The 25,665-nt window shown below is 41.0% G+C and overlaps 1 protein-coding gene across 1 annotated transcript; it reads right to left on the bottom strand.

Annotated features, from left to right (window-relative positions):
• Positions 1–1,013: 1,013 nt before the first annotated feature.
• Positions 1,014–21,857, bottom strand: zmat3 (zinc finger, matrin-type 3). Its single transcript, XM_083888684.1, has 6 exons — positions 21,711–21,857; positions 10,008–10,717; positions 8,669–8,809; positions 7,948–8,114; positions 7,263–7,366; positions 1,014–1,394 (listed from the first exon to the last, which is right to left on the bottom strand). Exons 1-6 carry the CDS (start codon positions 21,829–21,831, stop codon positions 1,186–1,188), a joined length of 1,452 nt encoding a protein of 483 aa, XP_083744810.1. The 5' UTR covers positions 21,832–21,857; the 3' UTR covers positions 1,014–1,185.
• Positions 21,858–25,665: the final 3,808 nt, after the last annotated feature.

Genomic DNA, 25,665 nt, shown 5'->3' with positions numbered 1-25,665 from the left:
GCTTGACTGGCTGTTGCTACTAGCGGTGCTAGTATCACTGCTAGCAGTGCTAGTAGTAGTACTGGGGGTCGTACCTATGTTCCCCGGGTCCTATGTTCCCCGTTTTTCCAAAAAAGGTCCTATGTTCCCCACTTTGTATGTGACAGAGGAACATAGGACCCTTTTTTGAAAATGGGTAGGGTTAGGGTTAGGTTTAGAGAAAGGGTCCTATGTTCCCCGGTCACATACAAATCGGGGAACATAGGTACGGTCCCGTAGTACTGCTAGCATTGGTAGCTGATGCAGCAGTCGTCACTTCCGTGAGTCAAAAACGGTACATTCTTCAGCTTTTAAATAAATCCAGTGTTTAACCAGGCACTTCCTCAGGTCTGAGGTGTTTTCCGCTGCCCGCCTCGCATTTCGCGTCAGAAATATATATAATTGAGCGCTGTCTGCGTCTAATTGTGTGAAATGCAGCCACACTTTCGACTGCTTTCGGCTCGCCATTGTTGCTGTCGTGCTCTCGTAGTCTTATGACGTGTAGCTTTCACATTCTCTCCCAGACATTTACAAGTACAGAAATTTGGAACCGGTTCATGCAAAAGTGAACCAATACTCGGTAGTACCTACGCAAATCTGTACCAAGTACAACATGTACTGGCTTTCGGTACCCAACCCTACTGCTTCTACCCGATGATATTCATTGTGCTTTTGTTTTTTTTGTGTGTATTTTGGGGTTTTATTGCCTCTATTAATTCATAAAGATGTTGAATTTGCACTTTTGAGCCCGGTGGTCACTGAAGTGGTCCCCCCCGCTGCAGGGCCTGTACCAGGAATGACCTATGTTTGTCTCTACACGCTCCTGCTGTTTTTTCAATGATTTCTCTCTATTTTTCAACTTTTAGAGCTCTCTCTGAATTGTATTTTTAAGAGATTTAATAAGTGTTCATTAGCCTTTTTTGTCCTGTTGGGACCCTGTACACCATTCACCACAAAACAAGCTCAAGATTTATTTGCAGTTCATTTACATTTGCATGTATCCTGTCAAAATGCAACCCACTAAAAAATATTTTTTTGATCCATAAATCAAATGAGCTACAATAAAATCTTGAGGCCATTTTGAGTAACACCTTAATTTAACATTATGTCCACTTAAAACACCAAACAGCATTTTCCACCTGCAGCTTCTCCGTTTCCACACGTTCCTTAGCTGTAGCCAAGGTTCTCCATCTCGTGTCGGTACCTCAACTCCGACACTTTAGCTTTGTGCTGCTTGCTCTCCAGGTGCTGCCTGAAGTCTGTCTCCTGCTCAGCTCCACAGTTGCACATGGAGCAGTAGAACTGTCCACTGGGAGTCACGCACATGGCCAAGTCCCTGGGGATGCGCTGCCTTGGTCTGGGGTTGTAGTACGGCCCTGGAGAGACATGACAGTGTGGAATATTAATAAGATAAGATAAGATAAGAAGTCCTTTATTAGTCCCGCAGTGGGGAAATTTCCAGTGTTACAGCAGCAAGACAATAAGGATAAGGATAATAAATAATGAACATGCATTACCAAAAAGAAATAGAATATATAAAGTACAATATATAAAGATATTAACACTGACTATAAAAATAGGTTTAAATAGAATGTAGAATGTACATTACAACCGGTCTGCAGAATATACACAGAATGCACATGGTATTTACAGTGTAAGGAAACAAGACTGAGCTATTAAATAAGGATATTAAATAAAGATATGGATATTGCACTGATGAGAAAACTACAGTATAAAAAATTTGACAGTATGAAAAATGACAATATATTGCACTTCAAAAAAAATTTACATTATGAAAAAATATATACAGTATAGTACAGCAATGAAAAATGAACAGTATATTGCACATGGAGAGTGGAGGTCAGCAACATGTGTACTGTACAAAAAAAATGATGGTCTGCCATATATGCTTGTTTTATTCTGGCTGTCACTTTGAAACCCAAAAGAAAAGATGAAGATTTGAGACTAAAATTAGGAAATATTTGGCTTTTTCAACCAAATTAACAAAAGTGCTGTATTTCCATCATTGTACGGTTTGGTTTGGTACAGTACGGTGGATTTTGGAATGGTAAAGCCATGGGTCAGGCTTTTTTTCATTACTGTGAACACAGTACATTTACTTGGTAGGCAGGCAACAACGACCTTGACTGTCTTGAAAGGCTCCTTCAAATAAAATGCATTATCATTATTATTATTATTATTATCATTAATGAGCGACCAATCATGACACAGCAGACAACAATGGAGGACTTCCAGCAGCTCGTTTTTTCCTGCTCGGTTTGTGGCTCTTTGTCTCTTATTTTCTAAGAATAGACTGCAGGCATTGAAGAAACACCGGTTGCAAGAGAGTTACATTTTTCTGTCCCTCAATCAGCTCACTGTCATGGATGGAGCCGGTCTAGCTCTGGTACCCCAAGGGAAGGGTACCAAAAATGGAACGCTTGGGGCTGGCTATTTTGGTACTATTATGGAAACTGAACCGGTCCACTGGGTGGAAACACGGCTTAGAGGTTAAAGACTTTCTGTTGGTTCACCTTCTTGGTCCAGGCTAAAACATTCAACAACTGCAGACATGGTCCCCAGACATCAGAATTTGACTCAATGTTTTGACAATTTCTGGACAAATTACCCTGAAATGTGTATATCTTCATGTTCTCTTTGGGATGAATTTGAGTCTTAAGTATTTGTGTGACTTTTAATCTAGGTGCCCAACCTTGAATTAATCAATTATTGGACTACATAAAGAGACATAAAGACACCGTTAAACAGAGAGAGAGCTGCATGTTATATTTAGTGCTAATTTGCAAAATATTATCATATTATATTATTATTATTTTATTATAATTATACTTGACATTTAACACTGTCAAAGTTGACTATGTGAACTTCCTGGTGTTAGAATGACCGCTGTGTTTACACTACTCATTACTGTAGACTTGTTGCTTTACTGATTATCAACATAGATGAATCCCATAATGATGTTTGAATAAACATAAACACAAAATATTTAAAGTTAAAGGGAAAAACACCAGGCTACATTCCACAACTGATACATACTGAATATAGCCGAGGATCAGTACCACACACTTGATTCTAATTACACATACTGTACAGGACGTGTGTGTGCAGAGGTGAAGCTTGTGAACAGGCAAGGCAGGCAACTGCTCGGGGCCCCGAGATGATAGGGGGCCCCCGACACTCGGAGCCTGAGGGCTGTTTTTACTGAAATGGGTGATTTGGAATGACATCTCAGTAGGAAACCTCCCTAAAGGGGCCCCACCTCACTTTAACCTGTGTGAAGTTTACGTTCTGCAAGTTGGAAAATGAAGAGGATTTTTTACAGTGTAATGCATCTTTTTTTTTTTTCACCTATTTACAGTATTTCATTGTTCTTTACATTTATATTTTCACATACTTTTTAATTCTTTCATTTTGAAAAAAACCCAAAACATTTTGAACTCATACATTTTCTTTGGTGTCAGATTATATGTAACATAATAGTGATGAACACTGGTTGGAAGGAAGGGCCCCCTGGGAATTTTTGTTTAAGGCCCCTACAGACTCTAGAATCGCCTCTCTCTCTCTCTGTGTGTGTGTGTGTGTGTTTGTGTATGTGTGTGTGTGTGTGCGTGTGTGTGTGCGTGTGTGTGTGTGTGTGTGTGTGTGCGTGTGTGTGTATGGCAGAAAAACTAGAAGCAGATAGAGAGCGAGATAAGACGGTGACAAGTCAACTGCAGTAGAGGCTGCAGCTATTCTGGGGTTTGTCCATCGAGGAGACTGATGAAATCACTGCGGTGTGTGTGTGTGTGTGTGCGTTGTTGTTTTTTTGTCTACAGAAAGAAGAGAAACACAGCGACAAAGAGACGGCTGTTTCTGACGTCAGCAGAGACTCTGACGTTACCTCGTATGTATCTGTTTCACACACACACACACACACACACACACACACACACACACACACACACACACACACACACACACACACATTCTTGTACTTGCTGCATACTGAGGACTGGGTTGCTGAAAAAGTGAGGACCAGCATTTCCACTTTATAAATCAACACAATTACAAATACGTACTTCATGAATGACATCTACAAACAACTACTGGGTGCAGTACCATAAAATGTCTTCAGGTGGAGCCCCAGAGCAAAAAGGGCTGGAAAACTTTTTTTTTTTTTGAATTATTATTATTGGTCCAAAATTAAAAAAAAAAAAAAACCCGCCATACTATACTATGTTGTCCAAAATTTGAAAAAAAAATGTACCCAAAATTTTTGGTCCAAAATTTGACAAAAATGTCATACTATATTATGTCGTCCACATTTTGAAAAAAAAACTTTTGGTCCAAAATTTGACAAAAAAAGTCATACTATACTATGTCGTCCAAAATTATTATTATTATTTTTTTTTACAAATTGAGTATAGCATGTTATAGCAACCTCAGGAAGTGATTTCAATGAAAACAAAGTGAGGACCGGCCAAAATGTCCTCACTCCGTAAAAATAACCTCACTTTGTTGGTTAAAAACCCTCACTGGTCCTCAGTATGCTGCAAGTACAAGAACACACACACACACACACACACACACACACACACACACACACACACACACACGCACACACGCACACAGGTTTCCATGACTTTAGAGGACATTGCATTGACTTACATTAATTTTCATGGAGACTCATAACTTACTCCATAACTGCTAGTGCCCTAATCCTAACTCTGACCCTAACAATAACCTAACCTTAACCTGAGCTTAACTTTAAAAACACGTCTTCAACTTGAAATGTAGTCATTTACTAAGTCCCCATGCTGTCACTGTTTAAACAGTTTAAGGTCCCCACAACATAAGGAATACCAGGTATACACAAAAACATGCTGGTTTTGCATTCTTTGCGTGGACCCCTATTCTAACCCTAACCCTAAAACCAGGTCTTAACCCTGAAAAAGTTGAGGGGCCCAGACAAAATGTCCCTGCAAGATCAAAATGTCCTCACTAAGATAGGTTTGTAAATATGTTTGGACTTCAGTATAGACACACATACACAGCACCAGAGAAGACTGTGAAGTGAGTGCATTAAATCAAATGACGCTGTCTTAATAAGTCTAACATTTAAAAAAGCTGAGGAAAATGATGTAAAATGATGCACCTATTGGTAAAGAGCATTTAAACAAGCGATTAAATCTGTCAGTCTATTTCTTGATTTGATCTATTTGCCCCTAACGTTGAGAAATATTTAGATTATTGTCATAGAGAGGAGCAAAGAAACCAGAAAATATTCATGTTTAATTAGATTAAAACATCGACTAAAACAATAATCTATTTGACAAAATAACAGACTTATTGATGCAGCCGCGACAATGAAATGAAGCTGAACATGTGTTTTTGCATCTCTCTAACTGCAGCAGCAGCTTATTACACAATATGGGGTTAGAAAAATGCCAAACACGCGTCAGAATCTATACTGTGTATGAACAGAGGAATATACTGTATGAATATATCACATCTTATGTTGGGTAAATAAAGTCTGAGCAGCTTACAGGCTGAACAGCCGTTCACTCCACTGCAGTCTGTGTGTGTGTGTGTGTGTGTGTGTGGCCTGATGGATTCTGTCAATTCCGGTGAAAAGTAAGTGTGTCATCGTGAGTGACTGTTGATTATGTCATAACAATTAGCGCGATTATAACTGCTAAAAGCCCTAAAATCACACTCAGCGAGCGACAGTGTGAGCTGAGTTATTTGATTCTGCGACCATGTTTTTACTCTGCTTCTCAACGGGAATTGGCTCCAGATCCCACAACAACCCTCAAATGATAGGCAGATAGATATCGACGATGGACGGTGTATAGGGACGATTTGGGCGACGCCCTCCCAACAAGGAGGAGAAAGATAATTTTTTTCCTCAGCAATTCCAAAGATCCTTAGCACTAATATTCCTTTCAGTCGTCTCTGCCAGCAAAGGTAGTTATTATCAGTGTTCTAGACATATTATCTGTCATCGTCCAATCAGAATCGTCAGATTCAAGTCACGTTTTATGGTTCCGCCTCTTCTGGGGCGATTTGACTGATGTGAAGAATCGCCCAAAAATTCTCCCATTGACTCTCATGTTAAAAACTTTTTTTTTCGAAAAACATACCCTCCAATGCATTTTTAATGAGGATTTATGTGCATGCACTAACGTGCTAACTATCAAACTACATGGAAGTACATGTAGTTTGATAAAGTTGTGAAAGCTCTTGATCCTCGGTCAGTTGATAAATACTTGACTTAATATGCTGCCCCTGTCTTTATGTGGTTGCTGGACACATCCTGTGTCCTGTTTTGCTACTTTACATCATACATTAGATTAATGTAAATAATATTTGTTTATGAAGTTGCCATCTAGTGGACACAAGTAGGACTGTTAATGATCTAACAACACAATGATACTGTCTTGCTTTATGCACCTATTGAATGGGTCACCTTAAAGCGGAACTAGACCGGAAGTTCCTATTATCGCTGTTTTTTTTGGTGTGTATCTGCGTCATTACCTTGTTTATGAAGCCCTGACGGTTCGAAACAAACAGTTCAGCCACTGCTGAGAATTCTGTGGTTTATTGTAATCTCGGGGCTCAACGAGATCACTGAAAATCCCGTAATAGTTACGTAAGCAGCGGTTCTCCTGAACAACCGATCGTCCTCCTCCGGGCGGTAGTCCGGGCACATCCGGTTACGTACATTGAACCGCAGAAGAAGAATAACGTCCGTTGTGGAGGTGTTTCACGAGCAACAGTGTCTTCTGACTCTGGGTCTGACTCCGGTTTAAAGTCATAAAAGGGACTGCGGCGGGGAGTCGTGACGAAGCTATTTTTAAACACTGTTAAAACAATGTTTTGATAATGAGGAGCAGTGCATCCACCGTTCCAGAGGGGGGCGCTGCGCTTCTGAGAACGGATGTGCTGGATAGTACTGGCCAATCACAAGACTCTGTCTTCTGGGGGTGAAAGTTCACTCTGAAACATCGCGGCTGAAAAACACCGTCAGAAAAGAGGATTTCTATCGGCTAATTTACAGAAACTAGGAGGTTTTTGACCATAAAAACAAGTTAATATATGTAAGTAGACCTCCATAACTAACATTTATGTGCAACAGGACCACTCTATGTGATCTTTAATCATTATAAGAAAAAATTGCCCCCCTCTCCTTATGTGTGAATTTATACTGACACTGACTTAACAGAGTATTTCTGATATTTTACCTGACATGGAGGCAGGTAGCTGCGGGCTGCGACGGTTTTTCACCAGTTTGTACTCACTGCCGTCTTTCCTGTTCCTCCTTGGGGCCGTTTCACTGTTACCTTCCCTGCAACAGAACCAAAACACTTCAGCTTGCTCCATCAGCACTCATTATTCTGACCTTACAGTATAAAAGGTTATAGACTTTGACTTGATTGAGATGATCAAGTCCAAGATGAGATCATTTCCTGACTCAAGCATGAAATTAGAGCTGCAACAGACGACTATTTTCCTAATCGATGAATCGTTTGGTCCATAAAATGTCAGAAAATGTTAAAAAACTTTGATCAGTGTTTGTCAAACCTGGAAATTATGATGTTCTCGATTGTCTTTTGTCCACAAACCAAAATGATTCCGTTTTAATGATTTGTTTGTTATGTGGAGCAAAGAAACCAAGAAAATATTCACATTTAAGAAGCTGAAACAATCAGAAATCTTGTTTTAATCATGAAAAAAGCTTCAAACCGATTATCGATTATCAAAATAGTTGGCGATTAATTTAGTAATCAATTAATAATCGATTCATCGATTCATCGTTTCAGCTCTACACGAAATGGTCACAAATACTGCATTTCACATTCAATCCACGTTTACATGAGAACGAAGACGGGGCCAACATAGCACAAAAAACATTTGCTCAAACCTTACATGGTGTTGGCGTTCTGTTGGGCCTCCGCGAGTCTCAGTTTCTTGGCGTGGTTCTTGCCCTGGTAATGGGCTTGTGCAACTGCTGGGGAACTGAAGGAGGCGTCACACAGCTTACAATAGTCGTTCTCTGTGGCTAAAATGACCCGGGTCGCCCCCTTATACAGCGCCTGCAGACACAGAACAAAGCAATGCAGTGAAGAGTGAGAAAGGGAAAAGACGGAAATGTAAAGAAAAAGAAAGAAAAAAGAAAGCACAAGTGAAGGGAAGTTGTAGTTGCTCTATATGGGTATAGCACTAAACTACATTTTCCAAGATTTGTAAATGCATGTTTGGCTGCAAAATATGTAATGAATAACAATTAAATATAATTATCTTTTAATTCTCCTCCAACTTAATATAAATCTCCTAATCGACACAAATCGACATACTGTATGTGCTTTATTTTGTCACTGCTCTTCTACATTACATTTTTTACAACCCACATCGAGTTGTTGCTTTAAATGTAACTTTTGGTAGCAGCAACGAAACACAATGGGTCAGAGGAAGTTGTCTTTCCAGAGAATGGCTCAGAGTCCTGGTAAAAGAGTGTTTGCACTGTTCACATGAATCATAGTGACGACCACCTCTACAGAGAGCGATGGAAGCTCAAATGGAGATTGTTCACTTCTTCAGCAGCAGCAACAGAATTAAACCCACATCCATATTCAAGTTTGAGCCTGACCTGCCTGCCTACGTCACTGTCATTGGATCCTGAGTTGAGGGCGCTCTGACCAGACGCATCCAGGACTTCTGGGATCCGAATGGCCGGTGGCTGTTGACTGCCAGCATAGAAGTTTCTCAGCTTTTTACTGTGGTTCTTCCCCTAAAACGAAGGACAGACATGAGGAAATAGAAGTTAACATTTCTGTATTTGTATCTTATCATTCAACGTGTACTGAGGTGCAGAGGGGGAAGTTTTTTACTGCGTTACATTTTAAACAGAGGTGGAAAAAGTACTAACATATTGTACTCAAGTAAAATTATCAATACTTTGATGAAATATTACTCAAGTAGAAGTAAAAGTAGTCATCTGAAAATGTACTCAAGTAGAAGTAAAAAGTAGTTCATTTGAAATGTACTTTAAGTAAAAGTTACTCAGTTACTTTTGAGTGGGGTTTGAGTGTAGTAGAAATATGACATGAAATCCTGATTTTAAATTGTACTTAAAAAAATTCAAAATACACAAAAAAAAGTATTCAATACAGCAACTTGAGTAAATGTATTTCGTTACTTTCCACCGCTGATTTTAAATCATAACCATTATTGCGTAGGAAGGTGCTTGACGCATAGTGTTTGTCTTCTTTGGGTTCTTTAATGAAAATCACAGCACTTGTGACCTTGACCCTTTTAGAGTTATATATTTTCAGTAGGATTTAATAAAAGGAGGATGGTCACAGACTGCACTTACACACCATCCCCATGCTGTGTGGGCATGAAAAATGTCAAACCAGGCTATTGTCAGCCTGGTTATATTCAGGCTGACAAGATGAGTCCCAAGCGGGTTTGTCCATGACTTCCATGGTGGCCCATCGCATTTTTGCTCACATGGGTTTCCCATCTGGGGCCCATGTGACTGAAACCATATGGCACCTGCATCATTTGCTCACTTCACGCTCATGCCCACTTACTACTCAGGTAGTCTGGAAAGGGTACAAAGTGGGAATGAGCTTAAAGTGAACAAATATGGGTGTCCACAATTTGGATAAACCTACAACCAATCAGACCAATGATCTGGATGACTTGCAGAGAGGCGGATAAGGTGTCAACAAACATGCTTGTAGTTTTCTAGACGTAATGGCTGTCTAGTCATGGCGTCTAAGGACTTTTGCCTGGGGAAGCTCCATGGAGCAAGTCCCTTAAATGGAAGCAACAGACAAATTGAAAGGCAGCTGCTCTTCAGTGGCCAAAGTTGGCTTCCTTACCAGACGTGTCTGCAGAGCCAAATCAAATTGTGGCAGAGTTCACCCAGGCTACTATCTCCCTCAGTCAGTCTGAATGCATGAACGTGTATTTCAACTGACCTGGTAGTGAGCCTGTGCTTGCTGAGCAGAGTTGAGGGTAACATTGCAGAGTTTACAGTACAGTGGTTTGCACAGTTCCTCCAGCCCCAGAGAGTCCTCCTGCTCTTCCATACCCTGTGGAGAGCCCTCATCTTGGAGCCGCTCACTGGCTGGAGCTGCCTGAACTGGAAGTTGAAGGGGGATGAGGGCTGTTCCTGGAGGATGTGGTGGTAGCAATTGTGAAGGGTCTGAGCCTGGAGCAGGAAGGGACGACAGAGGACTGGGAGGGAGGGAGAATCTGGGTGCCACTACTGGTGGGTGCACCAGTGCTTGTGCAGGGGCCAGAGGTGGAGGCCCTAATGGCTGTGTGAGGTCCATGTTTGGAGGCACTATTGCATGTGTGTGATCTACAGGTGGGGGCCCCAGGGTGTGTGGCATTGGTGGGGGGCCCAGAGACTGAGTTGGCGCCATTGGAGGGGGGCCTAATCTGTGTGGTGGGGTGATGTGGGGAGGCCTTAACGTGTGAGTAGCACCTATGGGAGGGGGCCCTAGATTCTGGGGAAGAGCCATAGTTGGAGGTCCAATTGCCTGAGCAGGAGCGATGGGTGGAGGGCCGAGAGGCTGCGTAGGTGCCATTGGTGGAGGTCCCAGCTGGTGCAGAGAGTCCATGTGTTGGAAAGGCTGCTGCGGGTGCCTGAAGAGACTCAGCGGAGGCTTCAACATATTTGGGCCTTTGGATAATGGCAATACAGCAAAGAAACTGATTACACAATGTTTATTCAGACAGACAAGACTGCAGTTGTACATGTATTTACATTATTATATATTTTTGCTATCAGCCTTAATGGTCAATTTAGGAAGGTTTATTGGCAAGTGTCTTGTTTTACAGACATTTTGTGCCATCGTGTTTCTACAGCAGCCTGAACCGACAACAGAACATCAGTCAGAACATGCATTACGCTGGTGGAAGCACAAACAAACAAACAAACAAAGAAGAACAACATCCTTTCTGCTATGTCAAGGCCACCATAGTTACCTGACACATACAGGATGAGAGGAGAGTCCTCTGTTTGTTACAGTGACATTTGTAATTGTACAGTCTCACCAGTGGATGTCACTGATACTTAGAGACTGGGCATCTGATGGACATGATAGCCTTGAAAGACATACACAAACACTTGTATGAATATTAGCAATCATACTCACGATTAGTTAGTTCTGAAATATCTCAACAACTATAGTGAAACAGTAATGGATTTTTTTAGAGAAATGTACTGTCCACAGGAAATGAATCACAATCACTTTTGTGCTTCCCTGTTTTTTTTTGTTTTTTTTTTCAATTTCACAGTCATTGTTTACTTTGTGCTTTAATGTGTGCTTTTTGGTGCTCGTCTGAAATTGTGATGTACAGTGACCATGTTAAATAAATATCTGGACATAAGTATGAACTGTTCTGGCCAACACTCTTTACAATCTTAAAATAATTTAGACAGTTAATTGGGAATAAATAAAGACCAATGCAGTTCACCAGAGGAGCAGTTCCCCTCATGAACTTGCAATTAAAGCTCCAGAAATAATTATGTTCTCTATGTTATCATAGATATCTTCCTGACAACCTGGAAAACAACATGAGATCACAACATTAGCAACATCCCCTTAACCCAATGCAGTACTAGGTTTTAACAGCTGATTATTATGCAGCCGATGCTGCCGATTAAAGTGAATCTTCACACGTGCACCGAGCAGGACGATAACTCCAGAACTACAAGAATGACCTGAATGTGCTGCTCTGTAAGAGAAGTCCAGACAATAACTCCTCTGAGCCCTGAGGCTGCAGAGACACGAAGAGATGGACGAATGGAAAACACATTCTCAAAGACAGGAGCTTCAGCGGCATCAGATAGATTAGGCTGAGCCTGTGTAACAGTACACACATACTCACACACACTCACACATGCAGTGACAACAAACCCCTGAAGCCTCTCTGATCCAAAGAGATCACACAGCGTGGCTGTGTTTGTGTATGCATGGCTGCGTACATACACACACATATATATATATATATATATATATATATAGGTGCTGGTCATATAATTAGAATATCATGAAAACGTTGATTTATTTCAGTAATTCCATTCAAAAAGTGAAACTTGTATAATGTATGCATTCATTCCACACAGACTGATATTATTTCAAGTGTTTATTGCTTTAATGTTGATGATAATAATAACTGACAACTAAAACTAAAACAATGAAAACCCCAAATTCAGTATCTCAGAAAATTAGAATATTGTGAACAGGGAGGTTCACAAAGAGTGGACTGCGGTTGGAGTCAGTGCTTCAAGGACCACCACGCAACGACATATTCAACACATGGGTTTCAGCTGTGCCAATCCTTGTGTCAAGCCACTCTTGAACAAGAGAGAGCGTCAGAAGACAAAAAGGACTGGACTGCTGCTGATTGGTCCAAAGTTATGTTCTCTGATTTTCTTTTGGAAATCAAGGTCCCAGAGTCTGGGGGAAGAGTGCTTGAAGTCCAGTGTAAAGTTTCCACGGTCAGTGATTGTTTGGGGGGGCATGTCATCTGCTGGTGTTGGTCCACTGTGTTTTCTGAGGTCCAGGGTCAACGCAGCCATCTACCAGGAAGTTTTAGAGCACTTCATGCTTCCTGCTGCTGACCAACTTTATGGAGATGCAGATTTAATTTTTTCCGACAGGACTTGGCACCTGCACACATGTGCCAAAGCTACCAGTGCCTGGTTTAAGGACCACGGTATCCCTGTTCTTAATTGGCCAGCAAACTGGCCTGACCTTAACTCCATAGAAAATCAATGGGGTATTGTGAAGAGGAAGATGTGATAAGGCCAGACGCTACATTGCAAAAGAGCTGAAGGCCACTATGAGAGCAACCAGAGCTCTCTTAACACCTGAGCAGTGCCACAGAGTGATCGACTCCAACCCACGCCGCATTGCTGCAGTAATTCAGGCAAAAGGAGCCCCAACTAAGTATTGAGTGCTGTACATGCTCAAACTTTCCACGTTCAAACTTTTCAGTTGGCCAACATTTCTAAAAAAACGTTTTTTTGTATTGGTCTTAAAGGTGCCATATGTAAGAATGTGGCCAAAAAACGGTTACTACATTCAAATTCAAAATACCGAGGTCTTTTAGGTTTCGTTTTCTGACGTAACTGGCAACCCGTGGTTTCTCGGCAGCTGAGACTCTACTGACTGCAATGATTGGTAGACGGCGGTAGGTGGCGCCACATGCCAAAACATGATTTCATAACATAAACATGATTTGCAGTCTGCAAAATATTTTTTTTAAATGCAAATTAAATTAATTCCACATTATTCCTGAGTCTCTGTGACATATTAGGAGGATTTTATGGCCAGTTGCTTTATATTTATTACATAATGCACCTTTAAAGGGACAATGTGTAGTATTTATGGGTTTATATAACCCAAAATCCACTTTTTTATACATATTATGTGCTCCTGCATTGTCTAGTCGCTGTATAATATTCTTTGTTTCATTTTCGTAGTGTTTCAAAAAGTCATTTAAAATAACATGGTTGCGGGCCGCGGTTGCATAGCCACTGTTAGCAGCGAGACGCCATGTTTCTGCCGGAGCCTGTAAGGACAAACGCGAGAGAACAAATCAAGCGTCTCTTTACTTGTAGCAGAAGTCCCGCCTCCTCTCTCTCCGCTTCGTCTGCTACGGCCGCGGTAGCTCGCCCTCTCCCTCGCCTCACGAACCTCCTCTGCTGACACGGAGAAAGACGACGAGGACGACATTTGACCAGCTGCGGATACCGTAGCGCTCAGGGAAGGGAGGGGGTGAGCAGAGCAGCAGGTCTTTGTTGTAAATTTCAGCCTCTCCTCTAGATGTCACTATAAACTACTTACTTCCCCTTTAAGTAATATTCTAATTTTATGAGATACTGAAAATTAGATGTAAATGAAATGTATATATACACTTATGCAGTATATACTGTATAAGCAGCACAGTGGCTTATTTGTCTGCGTTGATTTTTTGCGATTCTAATGCGACATTATATTTGTATTTTTATGTGTACAATAATAGGCCGACAGCTGTGTCAAAACCCACCGCATTGGAAGCTTTCATCTGGAATCCAATCAGACGCCAAAGGGCTGTGATTCACGGACCCAAAATAACACCCTGGGCTGTTTGTGTTTCCGACTGCTGCTAACTGACGGCGTGTCCGTCCCGTCAAAGCGGCTGCCTGACTGTCACCTCGCTTCGCTGACCTCAGGAAAAGGGTATGCTGCAGAAAGCACTGACCTTACGACACGTCTGTCAACTGCAAGATGAGACTGTGGGCAGAGTGGGGCGTGTTGCCCCCACAGTAGTAAATAAATAGCCTAATCACTGTTTTCGTTTAGATTTAAACTTCATTGCCAGAGGACGCTGTGTGAGACGTTTTAACAAAATACTGCTTATGCAAGATTTTCCATTTTCTGATCTTGGGAGCTGCTTTTTAAGCGAATGCTCTCCGGCATCTCCTGAAAGGCGAGTTATTTTTATTTCATAAATAGAGGCACTGAGTTAGCAATAATTGGACAAAGAAAAGCAGCAAACCACCAAGAGACGAGTCGGCTCGCTCAAGCATCGCCGAATGAGAACCCACACTCAAAAAAGACACTTCAGCGCACACATGAGAGATCTGTGAGAAATGAAACAACACGACAAAGACACATTACTCAATGTTTATGTTTAACAAATAAATCAAGGGTCCTAACAAAATTATACCGTTTTTTTGAGTAATTTAATGGTTGGGATTAGATGCGATCCAATACGATATTAAGAATTGGTCAAAATCACAAGGATAGCACCTGAAAAATATGACCCACTGTATATAATGAAAACATGGCCCGTGACCTACTCTTCCCTGTTAACACAGCAGAGGTGGTAGAATATAGACAGAATACTAAATATGTTTGTACGCAATATTTGTTTATTATTATTATAATAATAATAATAATAATGATACATTTGGTTGTATTTATCACATTTAATAAATACATGAAGTCATATATAAGCTTGTTAAATTATGGTTATTTACTTTTTTTTAGTAAATTGTTTTATTTAATTTTTGATTCTGTCTGTTTTTCTTATTTATAGATTCATTTAACATCATAAATGTTTTTTTTTTTTATGTGAACTATACGCTTATTGGCCCCCAGGTCATGTGCCACCACCGTCATGTGACCCAGGATGTGAGTGGAGGCTGTAGAAATTGATCTTAAAGGGGAAATAAGTAGTTTATAGTGCCATCTAGAGGAGAGGCTGAAATTTACAACAAAGACCTGCTGCTCTGCTCACCCCCTCCCTTCCCTGAGCGCTACGGTATCCTCAGCTGGTCAAATGTCGTCCTCGTTGTCTTTCTCCGTGTCAGCAGATGAGGTTCGTGAGGTGAGGGAGAGGGCGGAGCTACCACGGCCGTAGCAGACGAAGTGGAGAGAGAGGAGGCGGGACTTCTGCTACAAGTAAAGAGACGCTTGATTTGTTCTCTCGCATTTGTCCTTACAGGCTCCGGTAGAAACATGGCGTCTCGCTGCTAACAGTGGCTATGCAACCGCGGTCCGCGGTCATGTTATTTTACATGACTTTTTGAAACACTACGAAAATGAAACAAAAACTATTATACAGCGACTAGACAATGCAGGAGCACATAATATGTATAAAAAAGTGGATTTTGGGTTATATAAACCCATAAATACTACACATTGTACCTTTAAGTAAATAACAAATAAATAAAAAAGCATATTTGATTGTTAAATTTTTCTATGTCAGTTAAAACATTTTAATTTAATTTCCTCATTCATCTTTAAATTTCATACATATACGTTAATATGTTGTTGGTGTTGTGTGGTAATGCTCCATCACACTGAAGCTTTTGAAAATATTCCAGATGGCATCACAATAACCGTTTGAGAACTACTACTGTAGTAACTGTACGTGATGTTGTCTTTGTGCGGGACTTGAGATAACGTATCTTTTGATTTGGCGCTATACAATGCACAATTAAGTCTCGATGGCGCAGTGTGATGAGGCCTTCTGCAAAACGTGTCTGTCTTTTATTCGTGTGAGCAGTTCAGAGAACACACTGTGCGACCACACAATAGGTCTGACTGACTGACAAAGTGTTTTTTATCTTGGCATTAGTTACAATAAGCTGTCTCTATTCTTTCTTTCCTGACACAGTCTCCTTCATATGTTTCCTCTATACTTATATTCATTGTAGTTTTTGCAGTATTGCAGTGTTGTAATGCCTTTCCAGAGTTTCATTGTGAGCTTGTAGTGAATGTATGTGGGGCAAGGTCAGTTTATTTTCCCTCCCCTCATAGATGCAGATCCAGGCCCATGAAGTACAATCTACGGAGATGCAGCAGAGTCAAAAATCATCCGTTCATCCATTTTCTACCGCTTTATTCTCCACAAGAGGGTTGTGGGCGGTGCTGTGCTGTATCTCAGCTGACATAGGGTGAAAGGCAGGGTACAGTCTGCCAGTCTATCTCAGGGCCACATAGAGACAAATAACCATCCACTCTCACCTATAGTCAATTTAGAGTGACCAATTTATCTCCCATAGTGCACCCCACACATGCAACATGCAAACTCCATGCAGAAAGTCCCTTGTTCCGACCGGGTGGTGAACCTGAGTCTTCTTGCTGCAAAGGCAAGAGCGCTAATCATTACTACACCAACTGTGTGGCCACAGTCAGAAAACATTAACAACTTAATTGTTCTTCTGCATTTATAGCTAATGAATCTGACTCCAGGTCAACATCAGCAGCAGGTGATTTGGAGTTGGTAATGCAGGAGTAATATTGTCATTTAGACACAGAATATGTGAATTAAACCCAATTTATACTCCTACGTAAAGTGCTCTGCGTAGGCTACGCAGAGCACTTTACGTAGGAGTATAAATTCTGCGTCGACGCTGAACCTGTCGAAGAGCCTCTACGTCGTCTCCGGCTGCACGGAATATTTTTTAGGTGTCCGTCACTCCGTCAAGGGACAACGGAGACGGCAAGAGCTGCGATTGGTCCTCAGGACAGGTCGAGCGAAGCTGCTCTGTGCCGGCTCACAGTGAGCACCGAGCGTCCACAGAGGGCGGAGCTGAAGACCGCCGACTTCGTCGCTGCCAAACTATAAATACGTCATATCTTAACACACACAGCACATGTTTAGACTCTAAATGGCCAATTTCTCGCCTCAAATTATCTTAAAACTGCGTTCCGTCACACAGAAAAGTGACAAACGGCCACTGTTTCAACAACAACAGTCTTTCTCTCTCGGACGCCATTGCTCACTATAGCCAAAAGCACAACAACCTTGCGCAGCGACCCCTACTGATCGGGCGGGAAATTGCAGCGCCTATCCGCAGAAGTATAAAGGCTCGAATGGTCTACGTGGTGACGCAGACGGATAACGCATTACGCAGTCGGAGAAGTATAATGTGGCCTTTAGGGCTGAACCATTTTCAATCATTATGTAATTGCGATTATTTTTGACAGGAATTGCGATGATTTGTGATATCAGAGGGAATAGTACATTTTTTTAACGGATCTGTGAGAAGCAATTATGTTCTCTTCAGTGTGTAGAATAAGATGTGTATAGGTCAAGACAATAATTCATCTAAAAAGATATTTTTGACCACATTTTGGCCATATTGAGATTGCGATAACATTTCTATTAATTGTTCGGCCCTAATGTGAATCCCCCTGCAGCGCAGATTTGTAAACAAATGCAAAAAGTAAAGTTTTTTCTCCTTCTTTGCTCTTAAGGTCTTTGCTTCTCATGAAACTAACCCACAAAATGACTTCTGTGCTGGACAATGATAACTCATTAGGTCTATGACGACTCTCTAAATAGGCCAAGCGTTGGTTTTTCTCTACAGTTTCGCTCTCTGTGCCGTGTTGTTTCACATCAATTATAGAGCAATGGGAAGCACATGCCTCCTGCATTTATTCTAGCTGCTTCACTGAGCCACGGACGAGCACAGATAACACATCTATGTGACTCTGTACGCTACAGTTTATGTCCGGAGCCATCACAGCAAAGCTTTTACACTTTTCTCTGTAGCTCTGAACGTTCAAATCTCATCCACCTCTGAAAGTCCTGCGATGAAGAGCGGACATTAATGTAATAATGAACATAAAATGAGTGGTAATTCCTTTTAGAGTCACCTTCATTAGCCTGCTATTACTGAATGGATGATACACTGATCATTTATCTTCTGTTGGGAAACAGATGTGTATATTTAGAGCTGCACTTACTGTTATTATGGATAATTTATTTGAATGAATGATTTAACACTTATTGTTCAGGAATACTGACAAAAGCCTATATCTACTGACAGACACTGAGAGAAAATCTGATGGAATACATTTTCAGATTATTACAATATCGCAGAGACAGAGGATGGGATTGTGAGTGGAGATTATATGACCAGTTACAATCTCATACATTATAGATTTAGACTACACTTTATTGTCACTCGGCATTATATTATAGTATAGTGTAGAACAGAACAACATTCTGTTTCAGATGCTCCGGTACATAAGATATAAAATACGTTATAGAATTATAACAAAGTATTTACACAGCAGCATGAGGCTGCAATTACTTATTTTCATTTTTGATAACTGTGTAAAGTGTTAATTTGATCTGCCACAGACCAAAAAGACATGAATTTGTCTGGTTTCTTCAGAAACAAAGAAAAGCAGATAGCATTTTCCATTTAAGGAGATGAAGAATCAGTGATTTGTTTTCCTTCAAAATAATATTCATACTGATTCACAGGTTTGTGCAGCTACTACGTACTTCTTAATCTTAAACTATAACCAGTCAATGCCTAACCCTAACCCTGAACCACTTCCTCAGAAAAGAGTTGTTGCCTCATTAGGACCAGGTTTTAGGGCGCTTTCACGCCAACAGCAGTTGGTGCGCACCAAACAATCCAGTCGAACCAAAAACTCTAGTTCGTTTTGTTTTCGTCATCAATCGCACTCGGGTCCGCACCAAATCAAGCAAAAAGAGGTGGTCTCGGTCTGCTTGACTCCGCACCAAATGTCAGACTCTGGTGCGGTCCACTCTGGTGAGAACGCGAACTCGGGTCCAAACCGGCTAGACCAGGGGTCACCAACGTGGTGCCCGCGGGCACCTGGTAGCCCGCAGGCAGATAATACGGTGCCCACGGGCTCACTTTACTTCACCTCACTTGCATGTATCCGTATGATAGCTCAGTAAAATATGTTTGATATTGTTTATAAAAAACTGATAATCGTTAGGAGTAAGCACTGGAATGAATGTGTATGCAGTTGAATGCATAATATTAATCATTTAAATGGTAAACAAAAAAATATTATATGGTAGCCCTCCATATTATTTTTTACCCTTAAGGTAGCTCTCTGTCTCAAAAAGGTTGGTGACCCCTGGGCTAGACTATTAATTCCGTTATTTTACATTTGCTATCAGTGGGAAATTCCCCTGTAGCCTATTGGCCCAACAGATTAGATTCTGCAGTAAATGCCATGGACATAGCCTACCTTGTAGGTCTTTGGAGCAATCTTCGTCTCATAGTTAGCACGACCACATTCATGAAAATATCGCGTCTCCTCTGCCTGAAATGACGCGCTATACGTCTTCGCCGACTCCAGCGCATCAGCACATTGTTCTCCAGACGCAGCCGCGACTCGTTCTCAAATTGGATATTTTGCCAAAAATGGCCAATACAGAGAACGTAATAAACGAAGATCAGAGCAAGTAGCAATGTGCAAACGTGTTGCTCCATAGTGAGTCAAAATTGGCGCTTTTCTACCGGAAGATATATACACATGATGATGAAACGTCAATCGGGCCAATTTTGGTTCGTTTGCTGGTGTGAAAGTGAACCACACTGGAGTCATATGTTACATCATAACAATTGTATTGCCTGGTGCGGATCAAATAATCCAACTAGTGGTGTGAAAGCGCCCTTAGTCTTCATGAGGACTACTGGTCTTGACAAGGTCAGTGTTTATGCCAGAAAATTCTGAATGTTCTAAAGAGGTAACACACACACACACAGTCTGGTTTCCATAACTTCTGAGGACATTGCATTGACTTACATTAATTTCCTGGCGATTCAGCCAGAATTAGTACTGGCCTAATCCTAATCCTAAACCTGACCTCAGCCTAACTTTAAACATGTCTTCACCTTAAAGATTTTGCAATTTTACGTTTTGGAGACTTGATTTTTATGTGACTGTATTTAAACAGATTTAAGTCCCCACAACATCTGTAATACCTGGACCCCACACACACAAAGTCTGGTTTCCATGACTTCAGAGGACATTACATTGAACTCTAACTTTAACCTCACTCTGACCTCATCCAACGTGTCTCCACCTTATTATTAGGGACATGCTTTTTGTCCCCATAATAATAAAAATGTCCCCACAAACAGAGGCGCAGCTTGTGAACAGGCAGGGCAGGCAACTGCTTGGGGCCCCGAGCTGATAGGGGGGCCCCTGACACTTGGAGCCTGAGGGCTGTTTTTACTGAAATGTGCAGTGAGCAGCCGCCTCCCCGTCCCCCTTAAACAACAATGGGCAATTTGCAATGACATCTCAGTAGGAAACCTCCCTAAAGGGGCCCCACCTCACGTTACCCTGTGTGAAGTTATCGTTCTGCAAGTTGGAATATGAAGAGGATTATTTACAGTGTAATGCATATCTTTTTTTTACTCACTTTATATATGTTTTTTTTTCAGTTATTTACAGTATTTCATTGTTCTTTACATTTATATTTCCACATACTTGCAAGGTTTTTCCATGTTATTTCTTATTCCATGTTAAAAAAAATTAAATATTTTGAACTCATACATTGTTCGTTGGTGTCAGATTATTTATAACATAATGGTGATGAACACAGGTTGAAAGAGCCCCCTGGGAATTTTTGCTTAGGGCCCCTACAGACTCTAGAATCGCCTCTGGCCACAAAACCTGGAACGCACACACACGCACACACACACACACACACACACACACACACACACACACACACACACACACACACACACACACACACACACACACACACGCACGCACACAGCGGGGAGTGCGCAGGTGCCACGTAGAAGCGCTCGTTGTATATTTGCCACATGTCACCATCAGCTGTGCAGAGATCAGAAGCAGCAATGATTCACTTTCTATTTCTTCACTTGTGGCAGGAGGAGAAAGATTGAGTGCCACAGTGAAGTGATGAGAAGTGAGCTGCTGCTCTGATGCTGCTGCTGCTGCTGCTGCTGCTGCTGCTGCTTCATGTTACAGTCACAGCACAGAACATGTCCTCTCTCTCACTCACACACACTCTTGTCCCTGCAGCATGAGACTAAAGAAATAACGCTCAGTTCATGAGGCCATGAGAGCAGACAGACACTATATCACTACACCTCTCTCCCTCTCGACCCCAGATTTTGCATCACAGCATCCCTGCTGTCTGAAACCTGGTGAAAATCTCCTCCTCAACATTCTGACATGACAGCAGCATCTTTTTTTTACCCCCATCTTCCTCTGTACCATCTGCAGATGTGTCCCGTTTGGATGATGTGTGTGCAGATTAAGCGCATGTAAGACACTTCTCTTCAAAACATCCTCATCATATAAGGCCAAAGGTTGTTTTTTTTTAAAAATATATATATGTATTACTCTTACCTGGTAATCGGGTTAGATAATGGCTGCTGTTGGCGTAGCTGAGGGAGGGTGAAGTGTAGTTTGTGCAGTATTGTGCGCTGTGGTAATACGCCGCTGCATCCCCGCTCTTCAGCTGCATCATTGCACTTACATCCCCTCTTCTTCTTCTTCTTCTTCTTCTCCTCCAACTTCTCCGCGAGAGAGTGAGAGAGACAGAGGGAAAAAAAAACCCGGCGGCGCAGCAGCAGCAGCAGCAGCAGCAGCAGGATGACAGCAGCAGCAGCAGCAGCAGCAGCAGCGTCTACCACACGCTCGGACACTGTGTTTTCCAGCGGAGGCAGGAGAGGGGTGTGTGTGTGTGTGTGTGTGTGTGTTTAAAGTAAAAGCCAACAACTGTCAGCAACACCTGCTCTCAGGGGCACTGGAGGGTTAAAAACACACACCTGTGCTTTTGTGCATTTCATCATATCATATTTTTTAATTTCACAGGTGGGAAAAAAAAATCCGTGCCAATGTTGCTCCCAACTACCCCCCCCCCCCCTCTCTTCTGTCTTGGTACAGTCCGTTTCCGATGCCACCGCTGCTGATTTGAATGGGCGGCACAATCATGACACATTGTATAAATATGTTGCACCTCTGTGATACTCCTCCTCCTCCTCCTCCTCCTCCTCATCATCATCATCAACATCACTGCTATGCAAATCTGCAGGGAAAACAACAGTGTAATGGAAGTGATGATGTGATATGGACTAATACTAATAATAACATAAACACAGTAACATAATAACAAAATAGCTTGTAAATAAGTATTTCTTAAAGGCCGACACCATTCAATTAACTGCCAACTATATATATATATATATATATATATATATATACATAAATATATATATATATATATATATTACAGTACTGTAATTACAGTACTGTAATTCCTAAATGGTTGAATAACTGCCAGATATCGAAAATGAAAGTTATATTTGAAAAAGGGGCAAACTCATTGAACATTTTTTTTAGTTAAAGCTCACATAGAGTGGTCCTGTTGCACATATATGTTAGTTATGGAGGTCTACTTACATACATTAACTTGTTTTTATGGTCAAAATCCTCCTAGTTGCTGTAAACGAGCAGAAAGAAATCCTCTTTTCTGACGGTGTTTCCCAGCCGCGAGATTTGAGAATCAACTCTCTCACCCAGAAGACAGAGTCTTGTGATTGGCCAGTACCCAGAAGTACACCCGCTCTCAGAAGCGCAGCGCCCCCTCTGGAACGGTGGATGCACTGCTCCTCATTATCAATATAATGTTTTAACAATGTTTAAAAATAGTTTCATAACGACTCCCCGCCGCAGTCCCTTTGACGACCTTTGACCCAGAGTCAGAAGACACTGTCGCTCGTGAAACGCCTCCACAACAGACGTTATTCTTCTTCTGCGGTTCAATGTACGCAACCGGATGTGCCCGGACTAGTGCCCGGAGCAGGAGGATCTGCTGTTTAGCAGAACCACTGTTTACGTAACCGGACCGGGTTTTTTCAGAGATTTCACTGAGCCTGAGATTACAATAAAACACAGCGTTCTCAGCAGTGGCTGAACTGTTTGTTTAGAACCTTCAGGGCTGATACACAGATACGCAGATACACACTAAAAAACAGCATTAATTGGACCTTCCAGTCTTGTTAATCAAGTTTCACTATACCACTGTGTGAAGAATATGTGAGGAAGAGGAGGATGATGAGAGAGCAAATGATCTTATTGGGAATAAATCTGCCTTCGGTGAAAAGTCTGTAGCTGACTTTGCTCGGCCTATTTACACCATTGTGTGTTAATGTTGGTGATAATTTTTGAAGGTGGTACTTGGTGTGTTGTAGGAGTTATAGTTGTTGCCAACTAACAAATAAATGGTTCAGTTTGTTAACGACTACATTATAGTGAGTGAAAAAAAACATGTGTTGCATGTTTATATGCTGATTATAAATGCTAAACTCGAGTTAATTAGATGTGTTTTCATAATATTAATGCACATTGCCACTCGTCTATTGTTAATTTACTTCTTTCTTACCTGCCTCAGGTTTATTTATATACATGATTATAATTTTTGCTCTAATCTGGCATGTTTACATCTTGTACATGTGTAGCCCCATATAAGCAACACATTTAAAAACCTGATCTGATATCTATCATTCCGGTATGGTGCCTAAATTACAGCGATCCATTTCGACATTGAGCCCGCAGAGCTGCAGTGCTGGACGACAGCCGACAGTGTGAACATTGTTGGCACTTCAGAGGCGACATTGGTCATGTAACACCATCTGCAAGGCATCTACTTGGTAGCAAATTCACGGTGCACCATAAGCACAGATGTACGACCGGACTCATAAAGATGGACCGACTCCAGAGAGCTTTGACCTTAGCATCATGGAGTCAGCGTGGGTTTGCATGAGGCGACTGAAGACGGTGTTCTCCAAGATGGTTGTTAAAAATTTTGCTTATTATGTTTTGAAAACACTCTCACTTTTAATGCCTGAAACTACTGTATGATATGTAACTGTGACATTTTTGTTCTTCTTTAAAACACATACTGTAAATTATAGACACCAAATGCACATTTTGGGATGTGTTTATCTGGAGTTGTATAAAGGCACATTTAGTTCATTTACATGACATTAAAAAAAAAAAAAAAATAGTGTCTTAATCCCTGTAAAACTGGACGTTTAAAATACTTTAAACACATGGAGAGGTTTTTTTTTTTTTAAATCTGACTTGATTTTAACAAACAACTGTAACCGTTTTAATCCAGAGAAAGCACAGACTTGGGATCTCACAGAAACTGAGGTGATTTACACATGGTGGACTCCTTTTCTTTCTCTAAGCCAGCCGGGGAACTATAAGGCTTTGCAGGATGTTGTTCTTCCTCTCTTTCATTGTAGAATTCTGCTACAAATGTCAAAACTCACACTCTTTACTTCAAGACTTTTGCCAGTATTGTATAGCACCTTAAAGGGATACTTGAATACAAGTATCTTTACCAGAAAATGACTTTTAATAATCTTACTTAAGTACAAGTCTTAATAAAGTATATGACATTTACTGTACTCAAGTATTAAAAGTAATTTTCTGATATAAAATGCAGTTAAGTTTTAGAAGTATTACAAAAGTGAGGAATTGAGATTGCGCAATGGTAGCTCAGTGGTTGGGTGAGTTGTTTTTCAACTGCAAGGTTGTGGGTTCAATTCCTTGAACAAGACACTTACATGACAACCCCACGTTGTGTGTGATTGGGTATGAAAAATCATCAGGTTGATCAGGACTAGAAATCTCTATATGATTACAGGCCATTATTTACTCTTCTCCTGATTTTGTTTGGCAGTAACGGGTAACAAAGAGAGTAAATGTAAAACGTTTCTGGAAATAAATAAAGTAAAGTACAGATACTTTAATGTGGCACTTAAGTACAGTAACAACATGTTTACACTGGTAAGTAACAGTCTGTATTTTAGAGCTTTTCTGGTCTTGATGAGTTGCTTTTCACTATAGTTTTGCCGTTCAGCCATTCATACACTGCACCATGGGGTTGCGTGCCTTCCTCAAGGACGCAGACAGGCAGAGCCAAGAATTGAACCCCCACCCTCTGAGTTGAATAACAACTTGCCCTACCACTGATCTACCATGGCTCAATCCAACTTTCTGATTGTACTTATCTTTGATACTTAAGTACAGTAAATGTCATACACTTTAAGACTTTTACTTAAGTAATATTATTATTATTATTATTATTATTATTATTATTATTATTATTAATAATAATAATATTATTATTATTATTATTAATAATAATAATAAAAACAAACAACTTCGAACAAAGTAAATTTTTTTGGTAAGATACTTGTTTACCATGTACTGGACTGCTCTCTAATAACAATGTGTGTGTTTTTGTGTGTAATTGTTTGTGGAGTGTGTAGAGGAAGGGAGGAGGGCC

Source organism: Microchirus variegatus (assembly GCF_963457635.1).
Source record: "Microchirus variegatus genome assembly, chromosome: 4".
Lineage (NCBI taxonomy): Eukaryota > Metazoa > Chordata > Actinopteri > Pleuronectiformes > Soleidae > Microchirus > Microchirus variegatus.
Note: the sequence above shows the minus strand (reverse complement) of the source record. Positions and strands in the feature narration are given on the sequence as shown.

Bases quoted from the DNA above. Each gene is read 5' to 3' on its own strand.
- zmat3 (XM_083888684.1), bottom strand. From the start codon at position 21,831: ATGATGCAGCTGAAGAGCGGGGATGCAGCGGCGTATTACCACAGCGCA. The intron at 10,718-21,710 runs GTAAGAGTAATA...CATTATCCAAAG, and splicing joins TTATCTAACCCGATTACCAG to GCCCAAATATGTTGAAGCCT. The intron at 7,367-7,947 runs GTAAGGTTTGAG...GTTCTGTTGCAG, and splicing joins CAACAGAACGCCAACACCAT to GGAAGGTAACAGTGAAACGG.